The 12,727-nt window shown below is 36.8% G+C and overlaps 1 protein-coding gene across 2 annotated transcripts in view; it reads left to right on the top strand.

Moving 5' to 3' along the window:
* LOC150108577 (F-box/WD repeat-containing protein 9-like) overlaps nucleotides 1-12,727 on the top strand; it is a 243,118-nt gene that overhangs the window by 99,329 nt on the left and 131,062 nt on the right. For both annotated transcript variants that reach the window (XM_090416020.1, XM_090416021.1), the window contains exon 4: nucleotides 3,074-3,193. In XM_090416020.1, the coding sequence (XP_090272146.1) occupies nucleotides 3,074-3,193 (120 nt within the window). The remainder of the gene's footprint in view (nucleotides 1-3,073; nucleotides 3,194-12,727) is intronic.

The raw sequence follows: 12,727 nt of genomic DNA, 5'->3' as shown, positions 1-12,727 counted from the left end.
TGCGATGATTTTGTATGTAACAACAGTTGGCTGGATCAGTTTAAAATCTGCATAACACTGTTATGTCAGTTTTTTAAAATACTGATTGAAATCATGTTTATTATTAATTGGTATTGTTTTTAATTATGGACAAATAAATTGATGCCATCAAGTGTGAACAGATGGCATCAATGGCAATATCATATTAAAAACGAGGATATTAGGGAAGAACTTGACATTGTCAGCATCCAGGAATGCGTTAGCAGAGCTAATCTCAGGTGGTATGGTCACTTAAACAGAATGGGCGAGGAAAGATTAGCAAAACAAGTGTTCTCTGCCAAGTTGGCAGGAAAACGACCCAGAGGAAGACCAAAATATAGGTGGATTGGTACGGTACAAAGTGCCTTAGACGATAGAAATATAAGGTCTGATAATGTTGGAGTCTTGACAAGTAACAGACTGATTTGGAGGAAAATTGTAGATAGGAAGTTAGTAATGACGTAAATTTTTCATGTAGTACTATCATATCCTGTACACCCCTTGAGGGTACATATCAGGAATTCGATGATGATGATGATGATAAATTGTGTTTAATATTAAGTGTATTGTAGTTTATACAAGCATATTCATATCAATAATATCTAGTATGCAAGTATATTATTTTTTCTCACTAATACTTTTTTTTAAATCTATTTTTTATAGAGTTATTGAGAATTAAGAAAAAAAAAGGAGGTAGATTTAAATCATCATCAATATAATGAGTAATGGTTATTATTATTATTATTATAATTATCATATGATCTCATGGAGTCACAGACTCATCTAGGAGGTCCTTTTTGTCATACACACAGCTCATCATACCATGCCTTAAACACATTCAAATTCTCTTCAAACACTGTGCTCTCAGGCAATGCATTCCAATCATTCAAGCTCTCCATGGAAAACACCTACTTCTCACTCCTTGCTCACACCCTCCTTTCAGGGATGATGTCTTGTTCTCCCCAATCTCCCACCATTTTATGAAAAACCTCTTCATCATTAATCCTATAACAACCCCTTACCAACTTGTACGTTTCTATCATATCACCCCCTCTTCCTCCTATCCACTAGACTGTAAATTGCATCTCAGCCGTTCCTCATATTCAACATTCCAGAGATCAAAAACTATTTTAGTCAATTGCCTCTGGACCCTTTCCAATGTCATTCATCCTTTTGAAAACTAGTTGATCACATTTGTGCACAGTAGTCCATATGTGGCCTAATCAGAGCCTTATATAATGGAACCAGAATCTCCTAACTTCTACAACTTAGCGTCCTCTGCATCATTGCCAGAATTTGTAGTGTTGTCCTCACAATTTTGGCAGTATGTCCTCCGAATTTTAGATCCTTATCCACCATCACCTCAAGATCTGTTATTTCCTTCACCTTCAACAATATATCTCCACCAAGAGTAAATTCTTCATCCCATCTTTATTTTCCAAATTTTAAAGCCTTACATTTTGCAACATTGAACTGAATATTGCAACATTCCCACTCCCATGCCCATTCTGTTAAGTATATTCATGTAAGGCCACAACATCTACTCTACATCTTCATAGTTCACCCCAACTTTGCATCATTTGCAAACAACTGAATATCCCTATTCAAATCTTCCCCAATATCATTAACATACAGGTTAAACAGCAATGTCCCTAAAACAGACCCCTGAGGCATGCCACTAGTGGCAGTGTGCTTCAGGGAAAAACCACTAATGACTTTCCTCTTCTGGAATATTGCTCTCCCACACACAACTTGTTGATATTTATTAGACAGAATATCTCCAATCTCTGCACTAGTCTAATATCCAACCCCATCAACTTATCATGCAGTAATCTATCAAAAGTCTTTTAAAAGTCTAAGTATACTACTCTGCATCCATCTCCTATATAAGGTGCTGCTGTCACCTTATATAATGAGGAAATTTTGTCAGTGTCAGTGCTCATTATAACCAAGTTTGACTGTATATATAGTAAAGCTATACAGATGCTCCTACCATTCCTGAAGAATTTGTGCCTGACTGACAGTGTGTTATCTTGCTGGAATAACCATAACTTGATGGATACTTTAAGCAAGAAATGATTCACTTGTTGAAGCAAGCTGTGGCATTTCAGACATTGTCCACAACAATATCAAAGGAACTAATGCATGCTAAAAAAAACTTCACAGCATTGTGCAGCTGCCATCACCTGCCTGCATCATTACTGCCTAGCATGATGGGTTGGTTAATTCAGTTACTACTCAATCTGTGATAGGGTCTGCTGCATAATCTTATATGCTCATTTACAGAACTCTGCTATATTGTACTTCCATTTGACCAATTATGGTCCATCTATTAGACTGCGATTCTTGTAACCATCTTTTTGCCTATCACATTACAAACTTCCTGTTGTCATAGGGCTACAGTAGCCCTAGTGTGTTTCTAATTGTTGAATGGACTATTCTTGATACTGTAGATACTGTTTTTTCTATGAGTACCTAGCTGGGGAAGCAGTTTTCATGATACTTGCATATAAAGGCACCATCATTTGTCTATTTCAGGCAGTGACAAATAAATGTAGACCTGTGTGGGTGAGAGAGAGAGTGAATATTTCTGTTGAATTGGTGAATTCCTTGGATGGAAGACCTAATAAACTTGCCGTCCAGTATAGAAATTGTAGGTATTTCAAAAGTGGTGGGTGACCTTCATAACCTTATATTTTTATTTTGCTATCTCGGGTTACACCATAACACAGTTGTGAAGTTTTAAGGATTCAGTCATTGTTACTAATAACATTGATCGTAGCAACTAATAAACGGGGGAGAACTGAGCTTTAGCTGCATTTGGCCATTTCATTTAAGATTTGCTTATTGAATATATGAGTAGTATGTTTGTTGTGAATATATTTATTGAGAATATGGGCAGTTTTTATATATGGTGTTTTTTTTTTCCCTGAATGACTTGTAATAATGTGTGATTTTAAATCCATTTTTATTTGTTATTTATATGTAATATAAATTTCTGTGATGAGTTTTTTGTATTCTTGGAGGTCTGATATTAATAATATTTGAATTTCAGAAAGGTGATCTCTGTGTCTCAGGTTCAAGGGACCATATGTTAAAATTTTGGGACATAAAAAATTTAGGAAATCCACTTCATCCATCAAAGAAATATATTAAGGAAACTGTAGCTCATAAGGCAGGTATTGATGCTAATTATGATAAATTATTTTACTGTATTTTATACTTTTTTTGAAATCTTATCATATAAAGTAATTGGGAAAATTATAGTTGTAATAGGTTATTTTTTATGAAAAAATAACCATGAAAAAAGTGCAGTGGCAGATAACAAAGATGATATCAGGACTGTACAATGTCCAAAACAGAATTCTTGAGGGAAATGTCTTAGGCAATAGCTGAAGGAACACGAGGTTCAAGAGTTCCAGATATGGTCATAGAAGATCTGATTATAACTTGAGATAGCATTTCTGCCTCTGGTTGGAGATTGAGAGAGAGAGTGACCATGTGGTATTGACTTGGAAGATTAATATACATGCAGGAGTATCAAAGAAAAAGAAATGTATGTGGAGTTATAAGGTAGGTGATTATAATAGTCTTAGATATCAGCTTGGAGCAGTTCCATGGGTGGAAGAATTGGAAGGGTGAGATATCATCAACTTGGGAACTTGTGAAGGAATATTTATTAGCAGCAATAGCAAGTTGTCTACTGCAGGTGAAGAAGAGAACAACTTTTGACGTAAAGTGGATGGCAGATAATATTGAATGGGAACTGCAGGTAAAAAAAAAAAGAGTTTATGGAAGAGATATAAGGAGAGGGGTGGAGAGCAGATGCACAAAAAATATGACTCAGGCCAGGAGAGTGACTAGTATGGTTAAGGAAGGCAAAACTCGAATATGAAAAGAGGTTGGCCCTGAGAAAATCCAAAGAAAATCCTAAGTTTTTTTGTTATGGCCAGTTTTATTGTGGCCAGTAGGAGGAGAAATGATTGTGGAAGAATGACATTGTTGAATAAAAATGAGAATAGAGTGACTGATGCAAATGACATAATGGAGTTGTTCAGTGAACATTTTATTGGGGTACTTCATCCTGAAGAAGTAGGTTTTAATACTAGAGGGATAGGGCAGGTTCAAGGTTTAGAAGTGCAAGAGAGTGTGTTTCAAATACTGGGTACTCTGGACCTCAAAGCAATGGGACTTGATGGGATTTTGCCATGAGTTTTGAGGGAATGTGCTAAAGAACTCGCAGCTCTGTTGACCTGGATTTTCAATGAAAGTCTGGCCTTATGAAAGGTGTCCAAGGAATGAAGGGAGAGCAAGATAGTGACATTACATTAAGGTGGTAGCAAACTGGAAGTGTCAAACTATAGACCAGTTTGTATTGGATTTGTTAGTAGTTATTAAGATTTTGGAGAAATTAGTGAGGGATCATTTACAGAATTGGGCAGATGAGGGTAATGTTATCTGTGAGAGTCAGCATGGATTTGTTAAGGGACACTCTTGTTTTAGTGATATGGTTGCCTTTTATAATAAAGTGACAAGAGAGGTTGGTGAGGGGGAAAGACATATTCTGCCATTTTTTTTTTAAATTTTTATTTTACAAAGGCATTCGACAGAGTACCACATGATAAGCTGATATTTGAGTGGCAGTACGTGTGTTTAGATGTAAGGTTAGTGAACTGGATTCAGGATTGGCTATCTGGTAGATATATCAGAGTTGTGCATGGGAGGGCATTATTAAAGAGGCAGAAGGTTACAAGTGGGGTCCCCACAGGGTTCAGTACTGGGACCTCTATTGTTTAACCTTTATATCAATGACATTGGCAGTGGATTGCAGGGGGATATTCAGTTTGCAGATGATGTGAAGCTGGAAAGGGTTATTAGTAAATATTGCAGATGTGGTAGCCCTGCAAGAGGATTTGAATAAACTGGACAGATGGGCAAATGGGAATATCAGTTTAATGTATGGGGGGGGAGACAAGGAATCGAAACCTGAGATTCAAGGAACATATTACAAAGGTGGTGAAGGTAATCCTGAGGATTGCTGCAATACTAAGAAGGACACTGGGACCTACAGAGATAAAAGAGTTGTCATTCCATTGTGTAAACTTCGATTAGACCACACTTGGACTAATGTGCTCAGGATTTGAAGGGATAAATTAACCATGGAAAAAGTGCTGTGGCAGATAACAAGGATGATATCAGGACTGTACAATGTTAGTTATGAGGGAATGTGAAAATATTTCAGGTGCAAACTTTGTTTGCTTACACTTGGATAAAGGATTAAACCAAATGTGTAGTCAAGTGAAAAAACTGTGGTAGTATAGTCAAGTGAAAAAACTTTCATCAACTATATCTAATCCAGAGAATTTTAATAATAAGGTGTTGACACGTTTTGGCAACTGGTATATGGTGATATGACTTTTGCATTACTTCCACCTTAGTATCATTACCTCTTGGTCTAGCTCCCACTGACGAGACCTCAATAAAGGTCGAAACCGGTCTGGGTAGTGTTCCTTTCCATAATGCATAGCATTATGCATACCCATAAAGATATGTGCTTCGCATTATGGCATACTAAGGCACGTGATCAGAACTTATACAACATTTACCACGAGTTGCCCCATTCCTGAAAATATTAAGGGCAAAGTTTGTTTGCTTATACTTGGATAAAGGATTAAACCAAATATATAATTGGTAGCATAGCCAAGTGAAAATCTTCCATCAACTATCTCTGATCCAGAGAATTTTAATAAGATGTTGACACCTTTTGGCAACTGGTATATGGTGATATGACTTTTGCATTACTTGCACCTTAGTATCACCACCTCTGTGTAGTAACTCCCACTGACAAGACCTCAAAAGAGGTTGAAACCTGTCTGGGTAGTGATCCATTCCATAATGCATAGCATTATGCATACCCATAATGATATGTGTTTTGCAGTATGGGATACTAATTGCCCCAGTCCTGAAAAATTTCAGGTGCAAACTTTGTTTGCTTACACTTGGATAAAGGATTAAACCAAATATGTAATTGCTATATAACAACTAGTATCACAGGTGGGCTGAGGATTAGATGATTCAGAAACCATACTCCCAAAGAAGAACATGTAGACGGGTCACACAGGACAATGAAAATCATCCATCCTCATAGGAGTATTCTGCATGTGCCACTCACCATCTTGGTCACTTGCCTCTGGATTATCTCCACAACTTCCTCATCCCCAAGAAACCCAGGTGACCAGATATGAGCATAGTAATCCAGATGTGGTCGTATCAAAGCTATATAAAGAGGAATGATAACTCCCTTATCTTTGCTTTTTATTGTGAGCTAAAGTTTTTCCACTTGGTTATATTATAAATTAAAGATGCCAAGAAATTATATTCTTTGTTTCATCCTTTATCCAAGTGTAAGCAAGCAAAGTTTGTGCATGGAGTAACTGCATGACAGGACAACTCATATATAGAGGATAATGACTTCACATCAATTGCCTTAGTATCCCATAATGCAAAGCACATATCCTAACAGACATGTATAATACTATGCATTATGGGAAGAGCCACCACACAGACTGATTTCATCTTTATTGCAATTTCATTGGTGGGAGCCAGACCCAGAGGTAATACAGGTCGAAATCAGTCTGGGTAGTGGCTCTTCCCATAATGCATAGCATTATACTAAGACAATTGATGTGAAGTCATTATCCTCTATATACGGGTTGTCCTGTCATGAAGCTACTCCATACACAAACTTTGTTTGCTTACACTTGGATAAAGGATGAAACCAAGAATATAATTTCTTGGCATCTTTAATTGAAGGTTGAAGTAATGCAGAAGTCATATTTCCATATACAATTAGCCAAAAGGTGTCACACCTTTTTTATTAAAATACTCTGGATTAGAGATTTGAAAGTCCACATGAGATCCCAATAAAGGTCGAAACTGGTCTCTGATAATGCATAATGCATAACCCATAATACATGTCTGTAAGGATATGTGCTTTGCATTATGGGATACTAAGGCAATTGATGTGAAATCATTAGCCTCTATATGCGAGTTTCCTTGTCTGAAGTTACTTCATGCACAAACTTTGTTTGCCTACACTTTGATAAAGGATGAAACCAAGAATATAATTTCTTGGTTTCATCCTTTATATAGCATCTTTATAAATTTATAATATAATCAAGTGGAAAAACTTTCAACATCTATCTCTAATCCAGAGTATTTTAATAAAAAGGTACAACACCTTTTGGCTACTTGTATATGGAAATATGACTTTTGCATTATTTCAACCTTGGTATCACTTTTGGTTCTGGCTCCCACTGATGAGACCTGGAGAAGACATGTATACCACTCAAGACATCCTTGACTCCTTTCAAAAACATTACAAAAATCTTTTTGAAGACAATGGTACTGCTGGAAATTATAACTCTTGGAACATTAATGGCTTTCCTGTTCATATCCAAGATGGGTATGAACTATCCCTGCACTATCCTACCTGATAGTGTAGGAATAGAACTTTATTGCGAGGCCTGGGATTTTATTCTTCCAATTCTTGTTATACTATTCAATTCTTTTCTCTCATCAGGACACATACCAAGTGAATTTGTAGCAAGCCATACTGTTCTCATTCCAAAACCTAATAGAGATCACACCTTAATCAGCAGCTGGAGACCTATTTCTCTATCTAATACTGACTACAAGATATTTTTCCGTATTATCAATAACAGGCTCAAAGTGGGAATGAGATACATAATTAAAAGCACACAGGTATATGGAGTACTAGGCTGAGCAGTAGAATTTAATCTATTTCTGCTACGTGAAAAAGCAGTTGATGGCAGTGCTATCAGTAGACCTTACTCAAGCATTTGATAATGTCTGGCATCCCTTTCTATTCTACATCCTCCAGCAAATTGGTGTAGGTAAAAAACTGCTATCCGTTATCAAAGGAGCCTATGCCAGTTCAACTACCTGCCTCCTAGTTAATGGGTTCCTGTCAGACCTGGTCAAAATTCAGAAAGGAGTCAAGCAAGGTTGACCTCTTAGTCCACTGCTCTTTGCATCAGTTCTTGAACCATTCTTACAGGAAGTCGACAATACACATGCTGTGCGAGAAATAACAGTTCCTTCAACTATGAAGGAAAATAAGGTATTAGCATGTGCCGATGATGTAGTGGGCACTTTGAAGGATAATGATTACATATATATATTTTTTGGTATTTTGGAAAAATTCAGCAAGATCAGGGGATTAACTACTAATGCAAACAAGACAAAATTAAAAATTTTTGGAAAGTGGGATCTTGGAGGAATTCCAAGTATAATGAGGAGTTCTCTCTCTCTCTCTCTCTTAGGGGTAAGTCCAAAAGGAATGCCTCCAAGATCCCACTTTTCAAAAACTTTTAATTTTGTCTTGTTAGACAAAATTAAAAGTTAGACTTACCTAAGCCAGTCCAAGAACTTACATACAAGAACCTAGAAACGTTAGAAGACTGGAAAATAAGGCCACTTTCCTTTTCTTCTAAAGCCATAGTACTCAAAACCACAATCTTTCCTGCTCAGTGTACATAATAAATATTATAGACATCACAGAAGCTGAAGAAAAATAATTATATAGTAAGGCTGCATTTTTTTGGTCCAGCCGATACCAAAAAGTTAAAAAGGAATTTATTCAACTATCAAAGAAGCATGGATGATTTGGGCTTCCAGTTTTAAAATTCTGCTATTTAAGCAATATAGTTTCAAAAATCCATAAAATATTGCAGACTAATCACACATGTGCAGACCTTCTCTTGTACTACCTAGGTTTTCATCTTCCCCTGTTTGGAGTTAATGATTATAAGGGTCCAAAAGCTGCAGTTGTTTCTGAATACTATATTTTGTGCTTAACTTTAAAACTGCTAAAACACTCTGGCATTGACATTCTTTCCATTAAAAAAAAGTAAAATTTGGTATAAAGAAATCTTTAATCTCTTTCACTGCAAAATTCCATAGTTGGGTACCGACAACAATACTTTGTTTCACAATTTGTGGAAGTTCCAAGGATACCCTAACAGGAGGGATCTTGCTTGGAGAATTGCATATGGCTGCCTTCCAGTCAACACCATCAAATAGAGGTATTTCAACATCGGAGATCAAATCTGTGACATCTGTTACCAATTGAAACAGTAGAATATGCATTCTACAGCTGTCCTCTTGCCCTGCATATTTGGAACAGATTATGTGTAATGTATTGGGCATTCCATTACTTACAGCTGAATATCCACCATCTGTAAGCAATGGGAAGAGAATTTTGACTTTTATAATTAATGAATTAAAATACCATTTATGGAAGGTTAGAAAGAAACATAGATTCGAAAACCAGCAATATGACATCCAAATGCTTTATAATATTGTATTGTGGAAATTTTATTGTTCATAGTCAGACGATTTTTGTATTTAGAAAGAAGCATTCTAGGAGATATCAAATTTATGACTAGATGCTGTACACCATCCACATTATGTGGGTGGGTGGTTAATGTGAAGTCATTAACCTCTATATATATATACGAGTTGCTCTGTCATTAAGTTATTACTTGATGTGCAGACTTTGCTTACACTTGGATAAAGGATGAAATCAAGAACATAATTTCTTTGTATCTTTAATTTAATGTCCTCTAAACTTCTGTCTCCTACTACTACCCCCAAATTCCTGTCTTCTTCAGTTTCCTGGAGTAGAGTTTGTCCAATGTGGTACACAGCTTCTAATCTTTTTATCCCAAAATGCATAACTTTACACTTTTCCACATTAAACTGACATCCATTGTGTTTTGCCCATGCCGTTAGTCTATTTAAATCATTCTGCAAGCTCTCTGTGTCACCTGGATTAATTATTACCCTACCCAACTTTGCATCATTACTATTAAATTATTTCAGGAAATTACAACTTATACTAAATATTAATTAAAAGAAAACTTTAACCAATACTTCCTCTATTTTGGCAATGTTACATTGTCATCTTCATAGGAACATAAAACTATGATATGTGCAAGCAGGTACTAACAACGAGCAAACAAGGCCGAAGAGAGTAACTAACATTGTTCCTAGAGTCTTAAAGGTGCCCCCTAGCAGGCTGAATTGGGTTTGTCTTGGCTGTTGGGCTGATGTTCTCATGATGCAAGCTTTCTAAAAGATTAAAAATTTGGGGTAGTCTCATGCACCCAATTTGTTGAGGTTTGAGAAGTTTTTTAGAGCTGAAGCTGATTCCATGAACAATCTTTTGTATTTATATTTGCTGCGGTTTAGTAAAGTGGCTTTTTTCCAGCGTATTCTGTGGCAGGTATCCAGAGCATGGTCAGCAAGCCCAGAGTGCTGTATTGGTGAAACCAGATGTAGTCTTCGGATATCCTGATATTAGCTGTCTTGCCTGTGTGGCCATAGTAGGACAGTTTACAGCTGCAAGGGACCTGGTATACTCCAGGTAGGTCTAGGGGAAGTGGTTGGTCTTTGGTGGAGCGGATAAGGGATGCCAATTTCTTATGTGGTTTGTAACAGGTCATCAGATCATATTTTTTTAGGATTTTGGTTAACTTTTCAGAGGTGTCCTGGATTAAGGAACAGTGATAAATTTAGTGTAATCTTTGTTATGAAGGATGGTGGTGGTGGGGGTAACTGGGTTTAATATTCTCTGTATTTTTTTGGGGGTTGTAGCCATTGGCTAAGAACCACAGTGGCATTTCCCTTATCCGCTTTGGTGATTACTATATCTCTGTTATTCTTCATTTCTAGTAGAACTTTATATTCTTCTTTGGGTTGGTTGGTTTTTGGTGGTTTTGTTTTGGTCGCTACATCCGGACTGATATTCTGATGTCTATTATTCTTACCAAAGCAAAACCACCAAAAACCAACCTACCCAAAGAAGAATATAAAGCTCTACAAGAAATGAAGAACAACAGAGAAATAGTAATCACCAAAGCGGATAAGGGAAATGGCACTATGGTTCTCAACCAAACAGACTATACAGGATAAGCTTACTTCTTTATTATTAGATCGATCTACCTTCCTCAATATTGAATATGATCCCACCAGCTCCCAAATCAGAACACTCCAAAGGCTCCTTAAGAAGGTTACTTCTTGGCCTGTGGAAGTTACTAACAAATTAAAGCATTTTAACTAGACCCCTCCCCCTGAGTATATGGACTACCAAAAATCTATAAACAAAATGTGCCAGTACGTCCCATTGTGGATGGCATCGATTCCCTCACATACAAATTAGCCAAACATTTAGCCAAAGTGCTCACACACTATACTGGCAACACACCATCACACATAAAAAACTCAGCCCACTTCAAAGCCAGTATAGAAAACCTCTCACTTCAACACACTGACATAATGGTCAGTTTTGATGTCTCCTCCCTATTCACGAATGTCCCACTCAAAGATGCCTTAGCGCTCATCCAAGCCAAATTTCCTCCTGATATCTCAGCCCTATTTCAGTTCACAATGAACTCAGGCTATTTCGTTTGGCAAGGAATATTCTACAAACAAATAGAGAGGACAGCCATGGGTTCACCACTCTCCCCACACTTGGCCAACTTCTTTATAGAGACTTGAAGAAAAAGCCTTAAACTCAGCCCTACAAAAACCCACTGTTTGGCTATGCTACGTGGATGATGTGTTCGCTTTTTGGCCACATGGCCCAGTTACACTCCACATCTTCTTAACACACTTAAACAACCAACACTCCAAGTTCACCTTGGAAAAAGAAGATAACCACAGTCTTCTACACACTCTGATTACACACCAGCCTGATGGATCCTTGGCTTTCTTGGTGTACAGAAAACCAACCCATTCCGGCAGATATATTCACCAGCATGGGAGTTATTAAAATTCTGTATGATAGGACAAAATTAATCTGTTCAGATGACAATGCCCTAACCCAGGGTTTCCCAAACTGTGTTCCACAGAACACTAGTGTTCCACGAGAAGTTCTCCTGGAATTTGTCATTTTAGTTTTCTAAGCATTTTTCATGAATAAATATTTTATAGTGGAAATATTCTGAGGAGAATAATATTTGTGAATATGTCGAAAAGCTCAGACCTAGAACACCTAATAACATCTGTGTAGCAAATGTTAGTGACCAAGCTGTGTATTTTTAAACGTGGAAGTATTCGTGAATTATCGTTAATTTTCACACATCAAAATCTTTCAACATTCAGGAAAGGGAATACTGTTGTTTATGACCGGCCATAAAAATTGCCTGCAAGCTGATTACAACAATGGGTGGCATATTCTCTGTTCTCAAAACTGAAGGAAATGTCATCTGTGTAGCAAATGTCAGTGACCAAGCGTCATATTTTTAAACATGGAAATATTCATGAACGATCGTTAATTTATACACATCGAAATTTTTCAACAATCGGGAAAGAGAATACCGCTGTTTATGAACGATCATAAAAATTGCCTGCAAACCAATTACAACAATGGGCAGCGTATCCTCTGTTCTCAAAACTGAAAGAAATAACATCTGTGCAAATGTTAGTGACCAATCAGCAAGGAAGTATAAAGAAAACTTTTCCACTAAAATTGAAGATCAAGTTCTCAAATCTTGTAATACTGAATACTTCCTTTGCAAGTTTGTATTGTTGGGTGAAAGTTTTGAAACCGTAGTGACGTGATTTTTTAAAAGTAATAGGCCTGCAGATTTAAATTTTAATATGAATAAGAGACAAGGGACTT

Source organism: Typopeltis vanoorti, chromosome 3 (genome assembly GCF_054136105.1).
Source record: "Typopeltis vanoorti isolate ZY-2024b chromosome 3, IOZ_Tvanoo_1.0, whole genome shotgun sequence".
Lineage (NCBI taxonomy): Eukaryota > Metazoa > Arthropoda > Arachnida > Uropygi > Thelyphonidae > Typopeltis > Typopeltis vanoorti.
This window is presented reverse-complemented; position numbering and strand designations above follow the sequence as displayed.